Source organism: Cyprinus carpio, chromosome B18, assembly GCF_018340385.1.
Source record: "Cyprinus carpio isolate SPL01 chromosome B18, ASM1834038v1, whole genome shotgun sequence".
Classification (NCBI taxonomy): Eukaryota; Metazoa; Chordata; class Actinopteri; order Cypriniformes; family Cyprinidae; genus Cyprinus; species Cyprinus carpio.
Genome location: NC_056614.1, coordinates 16,430,985 through 16,455,897, shown reverse-complemented (window position 1 = coordinate 16,455,897; position 24,913 = coordinate 16,430,985). Strand labels below are relative to the sequence as shown.

Here is a 24,913-nt window from a genome sequence, read left to right as displayed (position 1 = left end):
TAACACATTATGAGCAATAAAACCATGGCGCATCCCCATAACTCTTTAAACTGTTACTGGATTATCATATACCAACAGAGTACACAAACATCGATACGTAGGCCAATTCTAGCTGCCCTACTACAACACGAGCCAAACTTGTACTGAGTTGTGCCAATAAAATCGACTACACATTTGTTCATGTTTTCCTTACATACAGAATTCATGATTTCAAGAGAAATGTTACATAGTAATGCCCACAAAAATGGTTGTTCTCATAGTGTTTATGTGTAAGTTCTGAGCAGGATTCGGCTGTGCTGGGAGGTAACCTCCATCTTGCTAACTGAAGGAGTGTCTGTGTTTACAGAGGCATCTGTGACACATGCAATATTAATATATGGAAGAGGTAGAGGAATAAAAAATGCCATCCAAAGTGAGAACAAGAGATTTAAACACTTTCTGCTAGCTGTAAAAAGCAGCTACATTTTTATATAGCATTACTTTCAATTAGTTGACCAGCACCTTTTATTTATGTAATAGCAATAGATTTATTTATATAACGTATAGAATATATTGGTATGTATAACAAATAATTGTGCAGACAGACAGAAAACAAGAAGCATTTAAATTATTATTTCAGACACCTTGAACAATTTTTAGACAACCTTTTTTTTTTGTAGAGATCTGCAGGGCACAGCTTCAAATGAGTGAGCGATCAGCAATATATGATATCAAAATAAGAAAGAAAACAATTGTTTTACATGCAATTCATAAAATGCATCTGTCAAGCAAATGATAACTGTCTCCATATATTATTAAATATTATTAATAAGGGAGGTATTAATGAGCTCTATGTAGCAAGGAGTGATGTACACTTAAAATTTGTACACATTAGCCCTTACTATATTATTTCATAAGATTGTACTTCATTATTCACTGGCTATGACAATTGTGGAACTGGATTTGGAATCAAAGAAAAGCATGTGTTGATAGCCAGTCTACCACACAAAAGCAAAATCTGAGACATCAGCGGCAACCCTCCCCTATTAAAGTTTTTTCTGACTAAATAAATGGCTTTTGCCCTCCTTAATAAGTTCACTGCATTGGCAAACATAGTTGATTGCCAATTAAACCTAAAAATTAAACATAAATCACATTGACTGAGGAATCCGCTGAGCGGAGCAGAGCACAGCGTTGAGTGAAAGTCATGAAAGCTGATCCAGGGGAAAAAACTCCTTCGCTTTACACACAAAGTCATGTATCCACAGGAATACACCGTGTGCTCATATTTACGGTGATAATCACTCACAATTTGATCTTATTGATGTTAATGCGTTCACCTTCATTGATTTGTCTCATCTGTTCATTATGCACTAAATGATAATGTACTTATTCACATAAAGCTTTTCTTTGCAGCATATCGGTCATATTTACATCACTGCACCATGATTTTTTAAGCAAATCCATCTTGTGTCATTACAAATACACATATTTCAAAAAATAATAAGTAGCTATGAGGAATGCATAATGTAAGACTTTACAATATATACACAGTACTCTTACCAACATCAAATGAACAGCAGTTCCATACTGATACAGACTAGTACAAAAACACCTTGAAGCGTAATGCTGTGCTGTTCGTTAAACTTAATCAATGAAACCGTCATTAATAAACTGGGTTTAAACCATCACCCAAAGGCGTTCAGACTACAGACTACAAAGTCTGACAAGCCTGTTCGCAGGCAAAGCCTGTAGGTGAGCCATGTTGCTTAGATTTACTTTTATTTGGTGTAATCCTTCAACTTAATCCTCTCAGGATCCTACAAAAGAAGATTACACTACAGAGTGAAATAATAACATTTTTGAGGGCTCTTTAAATTGCTTTGATACTCATAGCTCACTGATGTGACAATGTATTGCAGTAGACCTTCATTTAATTTCCTCTTAGATGAAGGGGTTTGGAAATGTCTTTTTGCCATCTTTGATTCGTCTTCATCAGGCCTGGAGTCGTTTGAAGCACGTTTTGGTCCTCCTATGAATGAAATTTGGGCTTAAATGATTTTAAATAAACAATAAATAAATAATAAAAGCAAGCATCGGAACCTAAAAACATGTGTTTGTTGAAAACAAGTGTCCAAATGACATTCTTTTTGTTCTTAAAAGTTGGATTTGAAGCATAAAAGGAATCTTACTCTACAACATGAAAATGTCAGAATCAAACCAGTCAGTATTGTTGGCTATGTGCTGAATATTTAAATTCTGAGGTGAGTCTTGAGATGCGATTATATCCATGGAAACAGTAGTAGCACAGACAAACAGAAGGTCAGAAAGGTCAGGCTTGTATGACTAGCACATCCCTTTAACGACTCCTGATTGGTTTCATCAGGGCTTTGGGAATCAGAGGCAGCTGCTGATTGGCTACGACTGGAGCACATCTCATACAGGTTTCCAGAAAACTGCATCTTTTTGGACTCTTGTCTCAGAGACTCCCACACCACAGCAGCCTCCTCAGGGCAGCCGGCCATGGCCACATTTGCACAGTCATGAAAATCATCCCAGGATCTGCAACAGATACAAGCTTAAGGTTAAATGTACTGAATATTTAATACCTAATCTACAAGCTAATGAGCAAGAATCTGATCTAAATAAATCTGAAACATCCCTCATGTAGTCATAGTTTAAAAGGTAGCTCTACAGTACAGGGCTTTTTATGGTATGAACTTAATTATTGTCAGGCTCTGAATTCGAGATATTTGGATATTATATTTAGACTCTTCATATGTTCTAACAAGTATAAAACATTATATTTGTTATATATTTTGAAAACTTCGCAGCCAAAATGATGTTTTAGTTGATCTACACTTTGAAATGACCATAATGTATGTTCATAAAACCATGTTTATTTTTAGGGAGAAAGGATTTTAGGAATTGTTGAAGCTTTTTTGATGCATAAATGACGATGAACAGGTAAAACACTGCAGTGAAAATATTTTTATGAGAGCAAAAAGCTTGATGCAAGGATCCAGGATCATAATTGAATCTTAAAAAGAACATTTTTATGCCATTTTTAATGTTTCTTTGACAATAGCATTCTGTAATTAAAATGTATATTGGTGTAATGATTTTAGCATTTTATGTACCCTAAAAATTACATTTAAAATTAATTGATTTTATCACAATTAAAAAATATTTATAAAACAAAATTACAGCCTGTTCTAAGATAAATAAACATATTCTATTTAGATTTTCCTGACACTGTTGTTTCCATGGCAACCAAGTACATTAATTTTTGATAAAACTTCCAGGCAAAATTATTAATCGTGTTGGAAATAACACAACAACTGATGGACAGTAAATCATCACCTAGATAAATGTTAAAATGGTTCATAATTCTTTTACTCTTCATTAAATTATCACAGTTTTTGAAATGTAACTTTTTATAACATTAGTAATATAACGTATTTGCATATTTTAACACTTAAAGTCTGAGTAAAACAATCTACACACAAAACGGCATTCAAAAAGTAGCAGAAATGAATGATGAAGGTAAAAAGATAAAGTTCCCAAGAGTTTCAGAAGTTTTATTATGACCTTCATATAAAAACAACAACAGAAAAAAGAATCTCTTAGTTTTGATAAAACTCAACCCCAGGGACGTAAGAGTTCCCACTGAAGAAACACTATTTTAAGTTAAAACCCCAGTTCTTAAAAACCTATTAAACAGTGATGTATTGTGTGCAGTTCACAGTGGAAGTCTGTCCTTCAACACCACAAATGTCCTTCACTACCAATTCTTTTCTTAAACGCTCCTCTCAGATCTCTCAGTCTTGGCCTAAGCCTGACACTTTGCAGTCTATTGGGAGAATGTTGCAGTTCCAAAAGATCCCCTGACAGATGATCACATACATTTCTTGATAACCCTCATGTGAACGTATAAGCGTGCAAGATCGTGCATACCTGTGTTTATGCATGTGTGCACGTGAACAGTGAGCTCAGTGGCGGTTTTAATTGGTACCTGGAGGAATAATGCTTAAATAGCTGTGTTAAAGTAAGCACTGTCTTCATCGCCTTGAATACTAAACACAGGACCTTATAAGGCTGTTGCATGGATAATGATTCATTCAGTAAGTGGCGTAAACGGGCGATGTGTAACGGATTGAGCTTGACTGGAGGATATACAGGAGGCTGTTCTTTAACAACATCATGCTGCTACACAATGAATTCTTAAAGAGTTCCTGCAGCTACGGGGTGTGACATAATATAAAGTCATATCATAGATCCGTGATCTATGAAGGGGCAGACGGGAGAAGACAGACAGGGAAATAGAGAGAGATCTAGTCTTTAATTAGAATATCCAGCTCTTGGGAGAAACGGAAAGATGAGTGAGCTGAGAAAGAAATGGAGAAAAGAGTAGAAGGGGGCAACAGAAAATGAGATGAAAGGCAATGTAGGGCGATAGAGAATGAATGAGGTGTCATATCAGTGAACTGTGATACTCTATATCACATTCTCCCTCTGACAACACAATGAATGGCATACAGCAAATAATCTTGTGGTGTGAGTGGGGCATTTAATGTGGCTGTACAGAGCAGTAACTGTGTTATGCAGGACCTTTTGACCTCTGTAAAATTTCAAAATGTGAATCTGCTGATGTTTTATTTGGACAAATATTAGTACGAAAAAAATATGCCAGACTTTCAGAAACATGCTCTGGTAAAGCTTTAACTAATGTTAAAATTTTATTTTTAATTTTTTATCATTATTTACACAATGGGAAGAAAACGAAGAGGATGGAACCTAGGATGGATGGAATTAATAAAAAGCTCAGATTCACCAGTGATAACTAGTTCTAATTTATGATGAGTAATTTTACCAAACAGGACGGAATGCCCTGTGTTGTCAACTCCTTTGTTCACTATTGTGATATTTTGCTAAAAAAAATTATGATTTCCATTTTTTTTTAAACTGGATATGAGAAAATGAGACTACTTTTACATATATATATACTATCTTACAAAGTTTGGTGTTGGTAAAACTTTTTTAATGTTTTTGAAATAAGCATCTTTTGGCTGCGTTGAGTTGATTAAGAATACAGTAAAACAGTAATACTTTTAACAGTAATGGCAAAGCTGAATTTTCAGCATCCATTATTTTGTAACAATGTAAAAGTACTGCAACTTTTGATCAGTTGAATGCATCCTTGCTGAATAAAAGCATTCATTTACTTAAAATATATACTCATTTAGAACAGTAGTGAATATGTACAGTACAGAGAGTGATGCTTGCTTGTGTTTGTGTTGTTCCAGGTTTTTTCCTTACTTGCAAATAGAGTCGATCTCCTGCGTATCCTCGTCTTTTTGGGAGCTGACAGACAGACTGTCTCCTAGGGCAAGCAGACACTGGGCAAACCCTTTATAGATGGAGCTGCACTTCTTTGTGGCTGCAGCAGAGCATGGACTGGGGACAAGCACTAGAACAAATATAGATTTAAAAATAAATTCAGAAATGTTAGAAGTGGGGAGTCTGAACAGAATGTAATGAGCTTCAAGATGTAACCAAAATGTGAAACATATAATAAAAATTGAAAAACCTTTCATCATCTACCAACACTCACAAAAAACAACAACAATAATAATATTTTTCTTCTGTTAAACACAAAAGAAGATATTCTGAAGAATTGACAACAATTGACAGCTACTGACTTCAGTAGTACTTTTATTCCTTACTATGGAAATGGAAACCGTCAGCTGTTTAGTTACATACTTCAAAATATCTTCTTTTGTGCTTAAATTGAGGGTGAGCAAATTATGAATTTTAATTATTGGGTGACTATCCCTTTAAATAAGCAGTTTTCTCATTTCAAGATTTCAAGCCTGTTTTCTTTTTTTTTTTCAAAAGCTCAAATACAAATTTGATTTGTTCTAAAAAAAAAAACAAACAAGTAATAATAATAAAAAAAACACACACACACTCATTGCCCAAAACATAGACAAGGTCATAAATAGACCAGCAGGATGACACTGAAAACACTCACAGCAGTACACAAAAGCCTTCAGTACCACCACTGCTGGATTTGTGGGGTTCTTGGTTATTTATAAATTGTTTATAAAGAGTATAGTTCTATGATTCATTGTTAAAACAGAACACAGGGTAATAATAATCTCTAACCTTGAGGATATGGGAGAAAAATTCAATAGAAATGCTCTGAGCTTTCATGTGTTAAGAGCTCCAGACGCTTGCTTGTCTACACTTTTTTTAAGCTACCAAAATTTTCTTCTCTCCAGCTAACACTAACTAATATCTGGCTAATGTTCTCTCAAAGTTATGAAAAACATTCCTCCAGTAATGTTCATAGAACATCTGCTCAAAGTAATCTGTCCTTTAATAATGTTCTCAAAATATTAGCACACGTGTATATCATTCATGGAATTGTTTATTTCTGAAAACCTTTTAGTTACACATTTGTCAAATATATATATATTTTTTAAATGTTATTACTTTTTATTTACCCATAATTAAGCAATATTCCAATAATGCATAATCTTTGCAAAATGATAGAATGGAACGGTCCCTTTACATTTGCATAACCAAGAAATATATATATTTTTTTTCAACTAGATGGAACATTAGCAAAATGTTTTTAGAAGATATTTTCGTTTGATGGGTCTGTGCATGTGCCAGTATTCTCCCAACCTCCATTGCTCCTTGTCGTCTCTCAATCTCTATAACCTATACCTATCGACAATAAAACCACAGATGGAAGCAACGCTCAACCTAAGTGAGATATGCAGGAGGATCTTAATTGGGTCAGACAGCAAATCACCAGCACTCTCCTAATTCCCTTGAGGAAATGAATGATTAATATTTGATAGGATAGAGTTTTCTCTCTCTCTCTTCCCCCATGCCTGTCCCCCCCGCTAGCTTTATTCCCACACTGCTGCAAACCTATTGATTTTCAGCTATGTTTTTGCAGTGAGGTCTGAGGATTATTGGTTTCACTCATCCCCATCAACATTTAATGAAGATCTGGAGAAGCAGAGAAAACCAAGTCATATATTAGAGGAGGAGAAGATATAGAATTCTTCACGATCACTGAAGCATTGCACGTAAATGGAAACAGCTGAAGAAATCAGAAAGACTGAAGTGCTTTGATGATGCCAAGGGGAAATTTAGACAACCGTCACTCAATACAAGACTCAACAGAACTATCAATACTAAAATCATAAGGGATAATGTAAAGTAAGCTGGCCGCTATTGCAAATTACAAAATGTAAACTTTATCTTGCTTACATGGTTACTCACCAAATAAATATGTGGCCATGATGTATTGATTTGAGTTTAAATTATTTAAATCATATTTTATTCATATTGTATTCCTGTATATTATATGAAAGCTTCCAAAAATGAAAAAAAAAAAAAAAAAATTATATATAAATAAATAAACAGTATATTACAAAAATCGGCCTAGCAAAAAGACGAACAAAGTAACAAAAAAACAAAAAATTTTTTTTTATTTATTTATTTGGATGAACTTTACTATTTACACTTCCATTTGTTAAAATTAGTTAATTAATTAGTTGAACATGGACTAACAATGAAAAATTCTTCTAAAGCATTTATTAATTTTAATTAATGATGATTTCAACATTTACTACATTATTAAAATCAAAAGTTTTATGTTAATATTATTATGGGCATGAGCTAACACGAGCTAACAATAAACAGCTGTATTTTTATTAACTAACATTAACAAAGCATAATAAATAAATACTGTAACAAATGTATTGCTCTTTGGTAGTTAATGCTAATGAATGAACTAACCTTTACTAACGGGAAAGTGTTACAGATGAACATTCCAGAAACATTTCCATGCAGTACAGACCCCATACAAACAACAAAACTGAGCAGCCTGGGAGGAAAATGAATTCATCTGAGAAGTGGATATTTCCAAAAAGTCTCATCAGATCAAAACTGAGACAAGAACTTACTGTGTCCAGTTATATATCTCTGAATTTGTATCTTTGGCCGACGCTCAAGCGGTTTGAAGAGTAGTCTGTACCACTGCCTGCATTAGTAATGTTATTACTGATGTTGTGTAATCCAAGCTCTGATATATCTGAGTGCCATCTACCCACACACAGCGTGATCTGGCCTGGCCCATTCAGCTCAGCGAGCCGTTATGACACAGGCAGCAGACACAGGGCTTATTTGAACCACAACATTCATTTTTAATCTGTGGTGCCAGGGATCCACGGGGAGTCCATAGGGTTCTTAAATAAATAAATTATATAAAACAGGGCACTTGCATGAGAGGGGACTGCAGAGAGTGAATGAGAAAGAAAAGAGAAACTGGGAAAGATGGAAAAAAAGGAATGAAATAGAAGAAATGAAACACAAATAGGCAGCATTTGAATTGGGTGTATCAATTTTAAATTAAATATGCTAGTAATCATATTAAATAATAAAATATATCTATGTAAAAAAAATATATTTACATTTAATTTTACACAAATATTTAAATTCATATAAAATTGATATGCCAGAATAAATTAATAATATAATTGTATAATAAGTTTTAGGTCTCTTTAAAGCTGCAAAATTAATATAACATACTCTGTTCTCTAAGTGAGAATGAGATTAACACTGCAATATGAATAGTTCACTCTAGTTGTCGAAATCACCATAGATTACAATTCAGGTACTATTACACAATACATAATCAAGCACTGTAACGTCATCCTTTTAAGGAACATGTTATGAAACTTTGAAACAAAATGTCATAATAAATAATTTGGAGCGCTAAGAGCAAAACAGTTGCATCATTTCCTGTCCCTAGCGTGACTCAGACACATCTATCTATCTATCTATCTATCTATCTATCTATCTATCTATCTATCTATCTATCTATCTATCTATCTATCTATCTATCTATCTATCTATCTATCTATCTATCTATCTGCTAAGTACTATTGACTTCAAACCTTAAGATTTAAAGATGCTGAAATCAGATGACCTCTGGAGCATAAGATGGGCAAGTGATGATGGAGGTTTAGGCCACATATGTGCCCATCTTCTATTCATGAGGTTGAATATGCAAGCTTTAGCCAGACCAGTGCTGAGCAAGCACATTTGCTGCTGAGGTTTGCTACATGTGCCTCGCGGGGAGCACATCAAAATAAATGAAAACCATTTTTATTTGTCGGTTTCTGAAGATTTGCATTCCCAAACACAATAGTGCATGTAAATAAGGTTCAGTGGTATAAGTAGACAAGCAGGCAGGTTGCCAAAGTATGTGTGCAAATTTTTGCTCTTTATGCTCATAGTCAAACTGTTCAAGATGGAAGGAGGAAGTAAAAAGGGGGTGTGTGGAATTTCCGGATGATCAAACCCTTGTGGAAATCTCAAAATACAAACATCAAAACAATGCTTTGAAAAGCTCAGATTGTTAATGATCATTTCACTGATACCATATGGGAATGATACTTCTGTACCTAAGAATTTATCTTATTAAGAATGTATTATTTTATTATTATATTTTTAGTATTATTCTTTTCGTTTTTGTGGGAGCAAATAAATACATATTTATATCCTTGCCCTAATAAAATTAAATAAAGGCATTTGTTGAACCCAGACACAGTGTGATATTGAGGGATTAAGACAAAACTCTAGAAGATACTTTGTGTGATGTAAGAGACTGCACTGGGCAGAACTCATTAAGACTTTACCTCAGTGCCTGCTGGGAGCACAGCTCAAGCAGTACAGCTCTAGACACACACTTCATTATATACAGCATGGGGTTGGTTATATAGGGTAATGCCTTTATTTGTGGGGATATACAATATAAGTGTATTGACTGAAGCATCTAAGTTATTCGAAATATTAAAGCATTTATTTTAACAGATGGTTTTACAAAAAGTCTTTAAAAATAAAAAGACTTCGCAGTGATGTCATAGAAGAACAATTTTTGGTTCTTCAAAGAACATTTCAGTAAATGGTTCTTAAAACTAACTTTTTTTTTTTTTGCTTTGTGTAAAGAATCTAAATATGTAGGACCAGGAGTGCCACTTAAAAATTAAATGAAGAATCAATTTGTCAATTTAATCATTCAAACATAAAAATGTATATAAATAAATAACTTTTTAAATGGACAAATTAATAGACATATTTAAAGTTGTTTAATTAATTTGTGTTTTTAAATGTAGTTTAATAAAACAATAAATAAAAAAAAACTTTTTTAAATGTATAAAAAATACAAATTTAAAACTGTTTGTTTAATTCATGTTTTAAAACATAGATTAATAAAATAATAAAAAGTACATTAATTAGTAATTTTAAATCACTTTTTTAAAAAGCATTTGCCAACGCTTTTCTCTCTCTCTAAAGACTTTTGTCTACTCTACAGAATATTCTGTGCAAAGGTTCTTTGCCACAGATACCAATAAAGAACCTTTACTTAATGACCATTTGAACAGTTTTTATTTTTAATTTACAGTCTTATCTTTATACCAGATAACAAGGAACATTTTTATTATTATATAAACATTAAAAGTCCTTAGAACAAGAACGTCCTTACTCAATAAATGTTCTAAGACATGTTTTTGAAATCTTGTTACAATGGACATTTTAATGTCCTTAGAATATTAAAATTAAATGTTCAAATAACATATAGTTAGGGTGAAAATAAAATATATTCTCATAACATTGAGAGAATGTCAGAACAACATTCTTTGACTATATTTATAATGTTACTTGTACTCGATGAAAGTTCTAAAAAACATTTTTGTAACCTTTAAATAGTGTTCTAGTCATGACAAGAAAACTGTACACTTTAACTGTCTCAGACTATTAAAAACAAACATTCAAATAATGCTATGTTTTTGGCTGAAAACTAAGTTACAATATTGTAAGAAATGCTTTTGTAACCTTTAAAAAATGTTATAATCAAAACAAGAAAACTTCAACTTCAGGGACATTTTATAAACATTTCAAAACAATGTTCCCACGTTTTTATAACCTAAATTTGTTACCTGGGATATTGTATAATGTGTTTCTCATTTAGAAAATGATAATGGTTGTTTTGCAACCATAATAATAAACCAAATCTTCCCATTTAGTACAAATGTAATAGAAGCACCTAAGATAAAGTTACAGATAAATCTTCCTGTTTGGTGCAAATTTAATTCACTGTCATCTAACAAAGTTTCAGTGGGACACATTAGGCATATGCTGAATGCACAACTCTGCAGAATGAAGGAACTGTTACTTTGTTTAAAATGAAAAGCAGTAGGGGCATTGCCGCAAAGTTTTATTGCTGCACTATGGCAACTTTTTCTGTGGTAACTGTGGCCCTCTCTTGCGTAGCATCGTTAGGAGCGATGGGCTAATAAGCCAAGCAGTGACAGCATAGCGTGCGAAGGGCGAGGAGAGCTTCTATTCCCAGAGCTAACTCTGAAACAGGCTTCCAGTGAAGCTGCCTGCAATAGCACAAACAAATTCTGATAATTAGCTCATGCCAGCAAAGTCCCCTTTCCAAGTGATCGGTTAACCTCTCCGGTTTTCCATTCACACCTTCACTCCCAGAACACTGAATGGAGGGAGGCTGCGGGGGATGAGAAGAAGTGCATTCGCCAGCTGTTAATTTCTTTCATGAAACCAGGGGGAAAGTGACTGGATGCGGTACAGAGATGTGCACTGTAAATTGGGGCAGGGACATTTTGCTATTGAATTTGAATTCATGAGAGAAGCAAAGCAAGTGCAAACTTAATCTTTTTTAATAAGGACAAAAATCAAGTTTGACTTTGGTGACATAACCCACACTGTGAGGTGGTTTTCATAGCCCAGGTCATCCTCCAGGTGAGGAGGACTAATTGGAACAAAATGGAGCTCAAACAGAGGTGGGAGACAGGTTTCTGCTTGTTAGTACAGACCTTTTCTCCTTATTGTGTTCAGTAGCTGTGGCAGTGAGTTATATCCACCACAACACTTCACTTTACACTTTGTGTGGCATAAGAGACAAACCAGAAGCAAAACCTAAAAGAAATCAAACTTATCTTTGCTACCTGGTTATTTCAAAAGCCAGCGGTGGAAAGACTTGTCTTAAAAGGAATTGTTTTATTTTGCTCCAACGGATGTTTTTCTCCAAGAGATGTAACACATATAAACATGTGCAATTCCCAAAAGAGTTTACAAAAATTTGCAGGCCCCATGGGATTGCAGTTTCATTTGGAGATGGGAGAGAGTTGGGGAGGGGAGAAAGAAACGAAGGGAGGCAACGTCTTTCCCAACGCTAATGTGCTCAACACTGGCTTTGATCACGGAGAGACGATGCGACTCAACAATAACACAATCACTCACAGGTGCGGTCATGTGTCACTTTAAAAAAGTGGAAGGTAGAGGACCAAATTAGGTAAGACCTGCTTTCGATTTTATCTCTTCATTATCTATCTCAGAACAAAGAAGATGAGAGGCTCTCAGAAGCTCACTAAGAAGCCAGGAAAAGAGATATCATACTTCCACTGGCATTAATTTGACAGCTGCTATCTGTCCAGAACAAGGTCACTGATAAACCTACACAGATGAAGGAACTCCTTCACCGAGACTCCTTAAATGCAGTTTAAATTAGATTCAGATTTGGACTTGTTGGAAGAGCTTAGCAATAAAGACCCAATTAAAATAATTTCCACATCAAATACAACTTTAATCTGTTAAACCACCACAGCAGCGTTTCAATTAATCAGAAAAAAAATATTCTGAAATTCCCTTGTCTGCATTTGACTTCAGTTATTTAGCTATTAAGCATTAAAATTCATTTTACTTTTGTAATGTAACTCATTTCCTAGTAACATTCCACAAGAAATGGTTGATACCAGAATGAACAAAAGCAGCTAAACAGGGTGTGATTTCCAAAGTCATGCAGTCAGTGATTGAAAACCTTATTTAACAACAAGTGTGGCTCTCACACAGGGTTGCCAAGTCCCCAGTTTTCCACTTTTAATTACTTTTAATTACTACTACTTGAAATTGCGTATAACAATGCATAACAGTGACTGTAAAATATGTATTTTAGGTATGGTGTTGCATATTCTGAGTGGTATTTCATGTGGCTAGGGTCGTTGGTTGTTTTGTTTCACAGACCTGGCAACCCAGTTTTTGAACTGTCCGGTTCACACAACAGATTGGATACAGTATGTCAACCCCATTCTCCCATTAGCCATTCACAAGTATGATACCTATAAAGATAATTATACCATTTTAATGTTATAGTTATCCTTCTTGGTGTGAATGGGCATGCTGTCAATCTCAAAACAACCAATTGTGAATGTAACCTTATTAAATATATATCTGTATACAGCGGCTGTGTGAATGTGACCTAAATGGCAGGTGAAATCAAGGAAAATGAAATTAAAAAAAGTCAATTTTTATTTTGAAAAAAAACAAATTCAAAAATTGATTATATCAAACATCAAATTTGAAAATTTCTCATAACTGTCATCAAAGCACTCAAACTGCGCAGTTCATCATTCTTTCAGCCCCATTTACATGAACAGATCATGTATTCATATGAAAGTCTTAGAAGTTTCTTCATGACAGACACTTTTCTTTGATTCTCAGCTATTTTAAATGTAAGAAGCTAACGGGAGCTGTCTTTATGCGGTGACAGAGGAAAAGAGAACAAAGAATAATAGTTTTTATGCTAAATCAAAAACCCTTTGACAGGTCAGTGTGATTGCCCTGGTCTCTGTTTCACACGAGTCTAATAACTAGACTCAGAAATCCTCCAAAAGCTGTAAATAAACAAACCAGTATGTAATATTCCAACATCTAATCTTCTTGGTAGAACAAGAAATAGGGGAGTGATTAAACAAGACAATATTCAAACAATCATAAGGCGCAGTCTGCGGGGGCTTTGGGGTGGGGTACAGACTAGTCTAGAAGCGAAACACAATTAGGATGCGAACCTTGAATGCATCAGTCTTGTTTAACTGAACGTTTGATGCTCTCACATACATTTCAGTCAGACTGTGAAAAATTACGACTGCATTAAAGCTCTGATATTAGGCCTTAATATCCGGCTCTCCTTGTACTCCCAATATGAAGGAGGAGAGATTCCCAGGAGCCTTTTTGATCATATGCAAATGTTGTTTTTAAAATATTCTTTCATCTGGCCATGTTGTGAAGTCAGCTTTCTTTACACTGAACATGAAAACCTCACTTACTTCATTAAGGAGGAGTCTGGAATGCTAAAGTAAATACACAGCAAAAATTTTCACTCCAAAAATAATCATTGTGATTTCCAGCCGCAGATTATATGATGCTGATGAGAGCACATTTTTGCAGTGGTGTATAGACAGGGAAAAAAATAAATAAACAGGCCAGGGATTATGGATGATCCGTGAGCAGGGATAAGTGGTTCTCAATTACATTACAATAGAGCACAACAGTAGGGTTCAGGAAGTAGGATCCCATTTATTTTCTCCTTAGAGAAATTGATTTTTAATGTTAACTTATGAACCTTTCTACACAGACCTACCATGAGCTTCGAGGTTGATAACTGATGATATATGCTTCTGTACAAGCCATAAGTCAGTGTGATTTAAACTTAATTTCTTAAAAAAAAAGGATTTTTAATTGGGCAGAAAGGTGGCAGCCCAAGTGCTGTTTACACAGCCAGCAGTAAATCAGAAAAAGTGTTGAACAAAAACTTACTAGACTTATTAAAAATATTTTATATCTTTACATTCTTTCTTTTATATCTTCATTTTCCTTAGCCTGTTTTGTTGTAGTATTGGGTATCATATACTGTATATAGCACCATCTGGAACTCACACCGTTGCTGTCTCCATTTTAATTTTATTTGTTCTCATATTGACTTTAGTTGCACACCTAAATTCCCATCCCAGGATGGCATAGTAACACCACAGCTAATAATCCTGAAGAGAGCTCAACAAGCCAGTGAGATAACTGAGTCATATATTTGTGACTTCCTATATTTGTATTAATCTGAATATTTGGAATACATTTCTTTTCTGTTTGATTACATTATTTGCAATGCTTCATGAAATGAGTTTTTGCCTAATACAATCTTTTAGCATACAATTTTCAAACACTTTGTTGCTTGGAATCAAATGTTGTGAGCTTGTTGATTAAGGCTTAGAAATCTTTACTGAAGAATAATTTAAATCCTTATAAATAAATTGAATGAGAAAAATACTACATAGGAAACCAAGGCCACTGAAAAAGAGCTCTATTCACATTATATGTTAATATAAATCTTAATTCATATTAATTTGACCTATGATGCACTCTTGTTTTGATTGTAACATAAATTCACCTGACCTTTGAACATTTCCCTCCCTGTGTTCTCAGTTTGTTGAGACTAGAGGTTAAGAAACTATAGAAATAGTGGGTTTAAAATAATAATAAAACAAAAAAATTAAATGGCTGTTCAGTCAGTGAATGTGGTAGCAAGGCTGAATACTAAGAGCTCCATACTATACCAGCCAGTGAGTCATAATATTTTTCAATGCCATTTACCAGGAAAAAACCTTTCTCTGAAGTACGCCACGAAATAATTGAAGCTCTTTTGGTGACCACTTGGCATTGGCATACAATTTGGACTGAACAAAATCATTGCAGGGACAGTACAAAATCTAATCAGCAGAATGATTTATTCTAGGATGATCAAAGAAAAGATGATAAACATTTAAAAATTATAAGCACGACCATTTGAAATGATGATCGGTGTTAATGGTACACCTAACAAAACCTCTACAATGTGATCCGTTGGTTAAACAATGCTTCATTTGGTCATTATCGGCAAACAAACATGACAGGGCCCCAGTGCAGAGCCTATTAAACTGCTAGACACATACATACATTTGCAGACATGTAATATTGTTTTGAGTTGAAATTATTTCATAAATGTATCTGCATCATCTTTAAGCATTAACTATATATATAAAAAAAAAAAGTATAGCCCACTACATATCAATCGGCCAAGAAACAAAATGAGCAATTCAGCAATATGACACTAAAATTAATACTGAAGGTTATTTTTAAACAAATGATAAAAAGAGATGCAAATTCAAAGTTCTGACCTGTCTTATATATAGCATTGCCATGGAAATATCTGAGAACTGAATGCCATGAATTACCAGAATTGATAAGAATTTAATAAGAGCATTTAGTGCTGAATATGAAAATTTTTGTATGAAAATTGTCCTAATCAGATTGTTTCCTATGTCTTTACTTCTTTAAAACTGCTGTAAAATTAATGCTTTATCAGCTCTACATTGAGACAGCAACTAATATCTAATCTAATATGAAGTTTATATTATAAAGTATATCATTAAAAATGATATGCATGCACTGGTCAAAGTAAACTTAAAAAAAACTGATATATTTGACAACTATATCAGAAAAAATGAGTTCTGACATATGCTTGAATAACCATTTCAATTTTGTAAGCCCTCTGACTCACTGGTAACACAAATGGGATTTTCATTGCACAGTATATGCAGAGAATGGACTACAGAATGGATTCAGTCAAGGACGTTTTGAAGGACCTAGAAAGAAGCATCTGGCTCAGAGTTTTACATTATTTACAATTGAAACTTGGCAGGGGAATCCACCTTGCTACACTATTAAAGATTCATGCCATGATATAGTTTAAACACAGATCTAATGCATAAGTGTAAACAGGTCTCCTGCGTTTAATGAACAAGTGTGTGACACCGTCACAGTCTCTACTGACTTGGATGTCTGGAAAACCAAGACAAGCAGGCCCACCAAAGTGGTTTGTCAAGTCCTTGTTTGAAAATGTTTTCTGTTGCAGAGCAGGGAGTCAGACGCCACCTTAAATGTGTTTTAATATGCTTGCAACTACCCTTGCGCTAATCAGAAACACTCTAAGGCAATTAAATCAGCTCTTCTTACGAACTAACTGGGGTTAGAATCAGGGGGACTCAAACAGGTGGAGATGCTATTCTGGGCAGTGGATAGCTCTCTTCTACCAAGCAGTGTCAGAGGAACCGAAGCAGATTTCCTGGAATTAGATTGTGTTCTACAATAATGACAGAATTGGAGCTGTAAGGCTGTATATTCTGGCAAGAGGCCCGTGCTAAACAAAAGTAGCACTCAAACCCATGACTTCAGACTTCACACAGGAGAGGAGCAGAGGTGTTTTAATGTACACACATTGTTTGCACGAATGCCCTCTTCTCAACCCTTTCTCAGTATTTCTCCTTCCCCTCGAGTGTACCGCCTGGAGACTGTTGACCCTTGGCTGAGGTGAGCGTTGAAGCCATGTTGAAACCATTTTCCATCCACCAAATAAATGAGCTTACTGCTAAGATCAATAGACGTTCCTCTCATCCTCTCTGATGGAGAGTAAATGTGAGGTTCATTGCATTGGACACTAACACAGTGACCCAGTCCTGCTCTAATGAGTTTTTATCGACTGCAACATTGAAGTTCCCAGCTACAACTTATCAGGGTTAGTGCATGCTTCCAGGCATACAGGCCGGGCCACTTCCAACTGCGGCAATCTTCTCTCCAAAGGCTGCAGCATTCTTTTCCGCTCTTCTCTTCTGTAGAATTGTTCTGTTCTGTTTTCTTTTTTTCTTGCCTTCTCATTTGTTCTTTTTTCTCATCTTGTCTCCCCACTTTTTTCCACTTGTCTCATCTCATTTCATGTCTCATGTTGTCTCCTTGTTTCATCTCTTTTCATTTTACCTAGTCTTGTCTCATCTCTTCTGTCATCTTGTCTTCTCATCTCTTGTGTCTTGTCAAATTGAGTCTCATCTCCATGTCCCTTCATTACTCATTTCTCTTCCTCTTGTCTCCTTGTCTCATCTCCTTTTGCTCATCTCATCTATTCTCTTACATTGTACTCTCATCTCTTTAGTTCTCTCATCTTGTCTCTTCTCTCCTCATCTCATCATTACTCATTTCTTCCTCCTCTAGACTCATCTAATTTCTTCTTATTTATTTTTTTTCTCCTGTCTTCTCACCTCATTTCTTCACTTCTCTTACATTGTCTCTTCTCTCCTTTGGTCTTATCTTTTTGTGCAGGCTAATCCATATTTTTTCTTCTCATATTGTCTCATCTCATTTAACTCTGTCTTGTAACTTCTCCCATCTTGTCTCTTTGTCTCATCACTTGTTATCGTATCTTGTCTCTTGACTCATGTCTTTTCATTTAACCTAGCCTTGTCTCATCTCTTCTCTCACATCTTTATCTTTTTATTTTCTCATCTTGTCTCTTCTCTTTTTTCATCTTTTCTTGTCTCCTTGTCTTGAATCATCTCATTTCATTTCTTGTCTCATCTTATCTCCTTGTTTCATCTCTTCTTATTTTAATTAGCCTAGTCTCTTCTCTCATCTTATCTTCCCATCACTTAACTTTTCTCATCTTGTCTCTGTTCTCCTTGTCTCTTTTTTTTCCTTGTGTCTCGTCTCCTGGTCTCTTCGTTACAAATTTTTCTTTCTCTTGTCTCCTTGTCTCATTTCCTTTTGCTCGTCTTGTCTATTCTCTCCTTGTCTCATCCTGTCTCATCATTACTCATTTCTTCTCTCTTGTCTTTTCATTTTACCTAGTCTTGTCTCATCTCTTCTCTCATATACTCCTCTGTTTTTTCTTATCTTGTCTTCTTGACACAGCTCTTCATCTCATCTTGTCTCATTTCTTTAATTTTCCTTACTTTCATCTCTAGTTTCTAGTCTTCTCCCCTCATGTCTTTATTTCTTTCATCTTGTCTCTTCTCTCCACTTGTCTCATGATTATTTTTTTTGTCTTAACTCATCTCACTTCACGTCTCCTCTCATCTCTTTTCATCTCATTTCTTGTCTCATCTCTTTTAATTTTGCCTAGTCTTGTCTTGTCTCATCTCATCTCGTCTCTTGTCTTCTCATCTCTTCACTTCACTTCTCTTATCTTGTCTCTTCTCTCCTCGACTTGTCTTCGTCTCATCATTTCTCATTTCTCCTCATCTTGACTCTTCTCATTTCATTTCTTATCACATCTTGTCTCCTTGTCTCATCTATTTTCATCTAATTATATCTCTTGTCTCATCTTCTTTTATTTTGCCTAGTTTCACCTTACCTCTTCACTTCCATCATCTTGTCTTTTCTCAGCTTTCATCTTATTTCATCTCTTCTCATCTCTTTTCTCTTTTTCTTCTTTTACTTCTGTATTCTGTTTACAACCAAACTCCCTGTGTGTTGTTTTTCCCATCCTGTGATACCTGTTTTATAGTGTTCCTCTCTCTTCAGATCATCTCTGTCAAACTATCCATGCTTGTCACATAATGGCTAAAATGACAGAAAACCACACTGAGTGGAAGTGTCTCAGCACAGCTGGTTCAAAGGGTTAGCCACTGAGGGAACAGTCAGTCAACCGTGATCAAACAAACCTGACAACCATATTAATCTTTCCTTATGTCCACCTCCACAGCGCCACTGAAACATAAAAGACAAACCTAAAGGACTGCTTGGTTCTTTCATTCAGATAGCTGATGTCTTTTTATAATAACAAACAGCAACAGCTCAACTGGCTATTTGGCTAGTGCGCTTCATTTGTCATAGTTACAGGAGAATCCAAAACCGGGATGTGCTATAAAATCTGTGTATGTATTGTAACAACATGATGTTCCCTTAAATACACTATTTAAAAGTACCAATTGACTTTCCTCCCAAAGTCTTTAATTTTAAAAAGTGCACACAAAAAAAGTGTAATGACCATATTTGGCTGCACATTTAGCCTCAGAATGACCTGAGGGATTCAATGAGCCTCTTACCTCTGATGCAGATATGCAACCCACACAAAATTTACCACCTGGGAGATGGACTGCAGTGACCTTGGATTTTCGATTAAAAACACCAATGTTCCCTGTGCACTGCAGAGTCTGCGTCCAACTCAGCTGCCTTTAATTACCCCTGCAAGTTGGGTCATTGTCTTTCCCTCCTTCTCACCCTCTCTCGCTCCTGCACACGCACACACATTAACCACATGCACACAAATGCTCACACCACTGAATCACTCAGGATTCATTAGTTCTAGAGGACACAAGTTCCTATAACTTCAATAGAAGTAAGTCACTTTTCTCATGAATATTCATTCCCGGTGTCACAGGGGTGGGGAGTCGAGGGGATGTCATGCCTTAGCTGCTGGTTCATTTCACAGCGCTTATTTGGGGACTAAGCTATATACAGAGTCTATAGCGAAAGAGCAGACACTGACTCAGACAAGGTTAATTTGTATACAGTGAGGCTAAAGAGTCTGAGATGACTAGTGAAAATTGTTGTAATTTGCATTTTTAATATATGTAATTATATAATTTAATTTAATATGAAGAGAAAAAAATATTTTAGTCTATGCTTTGGGGTGACGCCTAAATTGGCAAACCGTTTAAGCCTCACATTTCAGTGCAAGAAATTTTTTTTTATATAAATTTAAAAAAAGCTGTTATTTAACGTAAAAAGTCTGATTCCAGAACAAATGACTCTTGTGAAATGGTTCTTTTTGGTGAATAAAAACACTGATGAGAAAAGAATTGTGACTCTGTTATGTTACTTACCGTGAGACTTAAATTATTGTACAGACTGGTTGCAAATTATGAGTTTAATTAGTAGTATTTTATAAAAATGAATGATTGAATAAATTCTTTTCAAGTTGATTAGCATTTCTAATACAATTTCTAAATATTTTATAATCAAAGATTTTATTACCAATATAACAATTATGAAAAAAATCATTAACATCATATATTATACCATAACCATTTTTTATTTATAAATATTTTACATTTATATTACATTTTTTGTTTTATTTTTTATTTTATTTGTTATATTATTTATTCATTTAAATTTTTCTAATGTTCAGATTTTTCAAAACCCTGAACCTTTCTGTTTACTTACATAAAATACAATTTTAAATTCTAGATTTACAGCGAGGCTTCACATTTTGGACTCTGTGTATGTAAATGTATTAAATAAAAGCAAGTCCTGATGTCTCAAGCACTTCCAAAGTCACCACAGACTCGGTAAAAAGCAAGTGAGTGAAAGACCTTGGCACTTCATACAGTGCATCAATAGTATATCCTGCAAATCAGACCACTTCCTATTTACTGAGTAATTACTGTTACAGAAACAAACATTAGATAGAACGATATCCTTGGCGGTAGACATTAGTGTCCTAGTTTTCAAGCAGTCTTAAAACTATCTTTACTCAAAAGTCATGTCTGCTCCTTTTAATGCGGCAAACTGTCTACAGAGCATACTTTAAATTTTCCAACCAAAAGCATATGAATATGAAAGTGATGTGGGGAGAGAACCAGAGCGCAAAAAAGATTGAGAAGGATTTTCTCTTCTACCCCCAAAATCAATCGAGATATAAATTATTCTATTTAAACTAAATCGAAAATTCTCACCGCCCAGCATGAGGTATTTAAAAACAGTTCAGGAACTGTTATGACTACAACTTATGAAAAATCTTGTCTTTTCCATAAACTACTGAATTGTACATTCAATAAATAGCACTTTGGGACTGAATGGCGCTTTGATCCCCAAGTATTATTTCAGGAAGGATAATTGTATGTGAAAGTCAATGTTTATTATCTGTATTCGGGATTTTCATATTTTTGAACTTTTGTCACTTCATTAGTATGAAACAGCAAAATCAAAGCTTTTATTAAAAGCGACTATGTTCTCTGATAATCGAAACCTTGACCTTGTCCATCCGCAGTGGTTGAGTGAACTCACAATCACTGTCAATACAGCTGACTCTGCAGTCACATTTCAACAAAGACACTTCTCTTCATTATTCATTTAACTCTAGATCGTATACACTCCACATTGATCCACTCGGATATATAAATAACCACTTCCACACTTGCTCCACAAGTCCCTTGTGTTCACTGTCTCAACTCATCAGTAGCAACAAAATACATCCTTCTACAGTATGTGACAGACGTGCTAAAAATAGGTGTTGTAATGTATAGCAATTATCAAGGATTTCTTTTGTAGTCCCTAATCATCATTGTATCTTTTCAGCTACATATTTTTTTTCCGTTAACCTATTTATTCTAAATTATGATACAACAAAACATCAGCAAATGTAAATGCACATTTTGTGAGAATGTGGCAATGTTCTCTTCAAAGCCAAGCCAAGTTGCCAAATACTTTAAGTTACAGTGTGGTTGTATAATAGACTATTGATTGTTTTCAATCATGTGGATGGTCTAGCATATTAGACTTGTTGAATAAGTTTGATATTTTATATAGGAACAGTTAGCTCATATTTTATGGCAATAGGCTATAAATTAATGATAAATGGCTGTTTCAGCAGGAGCTGTGGTCCAGTAGTGCAGAAGTTTTAATATAGCTAAAGCAAGAAAACAGCTTACATACAGGTTCACAAATATTTGTATATAGGCCCTATCATATGTATATTTATATATATATATATATCTATATATATATATATATATATATATATATATATATATATATATATATATATGTTGAGTTTCTTTTGAAGCTATTCTGAAGAGAACATTAAAAAGTTCCAATTTAACCCTCTTTCTCCCAAAACCTACCTGTCATGTTTAATAAAGGAACAAATAAAGCTCATAAATAAACAATTGTGGTGGCTTGTTGTGGAGTGGAGCCAGTATAAACAAAAGTCTTGTGATAGCATAATGCTCGTAATGCTTAGCGGTATTATTTATGAGGAAGACTCACTCACAAACAACGCGTCTGTTCAGTTGACTGAACGGGATCCATCTGAACCGCTAATGAATCGACAGTTTGAGACATACACGCGTAGTCCAGAGTAGTCCGAACAAACGACTCCAATGAGCCGGTGTGTCACGACACCGATTATTTACTGTGAATCAACAACACACAGCGCAACCGGTGCAGTCCGAATCCCGAGAGAATGACTCTTTTGAGCCGGTTCTTTTTAGTGAATCAATACCACACAATGCGCTACAAGGGCAGTTCGACTGAATGAATGAAACTTTTGAGCTGGTTCATTTTTCGTGAATCAAAACACTTATGAATCAGTCGGAGCTGACTGTAATGCTGTACTTAAATAAAGCAAAAAGCCAAAAGAAACCGTTTACAGTGAATTTATAACGTTGTTAGGTACGAGGCGAAGCGGAGCTGTCGAGCAACACACAAACGTAAAAAAGGTGTATGTTTGAAGAGTAATTTGCAACAGCTTAGAACGCGGCTCAACCAATCAGAATCAAGGAACTATCCGTTTTATAAGCTGTAAGGTTATTAGTTGTTCATATGACAACGTTGTAGGTACACATTGTTAGATTAATCAGTGCTAAAGATTGTTACTAATTTTAACAAATTAATGGATTGCATTTATACAGCCTATAAAAGTCTCTGTAAAATCATGAAGTCAAAAGTTTTTTTTAAAAATCATGAAGTTACAAGTGTTAGAATTACATTGATTTCTAATATACTTTTATTTTTACATTTTTTTCTATAAAGTAGGACCATTAAGGACCGGTATCCTTAAAAAGAATCAGAACCACATACAATTCACTTGCTTGTTCATAATTTAAAATCCTACACACGTCTTAAACACATTTCCTCCCTCACACACGTTATGACTGATTACATCCTGTTCTGTAAATGCGCAAAAGGGGTTTACTCTCCGGAGAGAAGAGCAGAACAGCTGCTTTTATTCACGATTTGTAACTATCGTTGTTTTTTTTCTCTCTCTCCCACACGATTTAATCCTCGGGGAAAATAAGTCACATCAACATTTGCATGGACTCCAAAGAAACAGAGAAACGTCATCGGTGCCCCGGCAACATCCAGAGCTCAACTCTGCAGCACTTCTGGACAGATACACAACCTTCTCTTGATCTATATTTGTCATAATATCTCTTGAAGCTGATTAATCGCAGCCTAAATAAACCAAAAACGCGGTCTGACTCAGGTGTATGCTGGTTAGAAAGAGCGAGCAACCTCTACTCTAACCCATTTGATCAGAAGTCCATATAAATGCATTTAAAAGAAAGCCAAATGTATATCAGCATCAACTTACGCAGATGTAAAGCAACAGGCAAGATGAGGCAGGCGTTGCAGAGGAGAGGTGTCATCCTGAACAGATCCCAGCGCACAGAAACTGAAGGGAGTTCAGTCAGATGTGTCTGTTCATTTAATAGAAACTCAGAGCTTCAGCTCGCATTGCGCTGGAGTGATGAATGATTCACTCGCGCGCGTATCTTGTAGTAAAGGGGAGGAGGCTGCGGGAAAACACGACTGACTGCTCAACGGAGGTTTGTCTCGAGCACAACTTTTCATTTCACTCACGCATTACTACATGCATTTTCATTAATAAGTCATCAGAAAACATTACATAATGATAACGTCAGCAGCTCACGTACATATTTGACAATCTATATTATGTTATTTTAACTACTTGAGTGTGATGCTCTGTAATAAATGTATTGCAAGTACACTAACAGTTATTATTACACTTCTGTTGCATTCGGTTACACTTTATTTTAATGTGTGTTTGTTAAAATCAGCGTAATTATACTAGGCTACATTCAAGCAATAATATTAAAAATTTACTTTTAGGATTCTAATTAGGGTTAGTTGCATGTAATTATGCATAATTTAGTTATTACCGTAGTAAATGCATGTAATGTGTGTAACAAGGACACTGTAAAATAAAGTATGACCAAAGTTTGTATCAATTATAATCACATACTCAGATGTGTGCTGTATTGTACATTATACAGATTTTATAATACAGGTTTTGTGTGTTATATATATTATATACTAAGTGTATTGCATGAATAACTGATGATATCCCATGTTCATGATTTTTAAAAACACCTCACAAAGGCAAATTACTGTTAAGAGTAATTTGTTTGCAAATAAAATGTTTTACTGCAGTTTACAT

The 24,913-nt window shown here is 34.8% G+C and overlaps 1 protein-coding gene across 1 annotated transcript; it reads right to left on the bottom strand.

The window, feature by feature from the left end:
- Positions 1-480: 480 nt before the first annotated feature.
- On the bottom strand, positions 481-24,192 carry LOC109109317 (neuritin-like protein). The gene is made up of 3 exons (XM_042744050.1): positions 24,047-24,192; positions 5,299-5,449; positions 481-2,541 (listed from the first exon to the last, which is right to left on the bottom strand). The coding sequence occupies exons 1-3, from the start codon at positions 24,099-24,101 to the stop codon at positions 2,262-2,264; spliced, it is 486 nt and encodes a 161-aa protein (XP_042599984.1). The 5' UTR covers positions 24,102-24,192; the 3' UTR covers positions 481-2,261.
- Between the last annotated feature and the right edge of the window lie 721 nt (positions 24,193-24,913).

Coding starts and splice junctions, on each gene's coding strand:
- LOC109109317 (XM_042744050.1), bottom strand. CDS start 24,101: ATGACACCTCTCCTCTGCAACGCCTGCCTCATCTTGCCTGTTGCTTTA. Junction 5,450..24,046: donor GCCTGTTGCTTTACATCTGC/GTAAGTTGATGC, acceptor TATTTGTTCTAG/TGCTTGTCCCCAGTCCATGC. Junction 2,542..5,298: donor GAGATCGACTCTATTTGCAA/GTAAGGAAAAAA, acceptor TATCTGTTGCAG/ATCCTGGGATGATTTTCATG.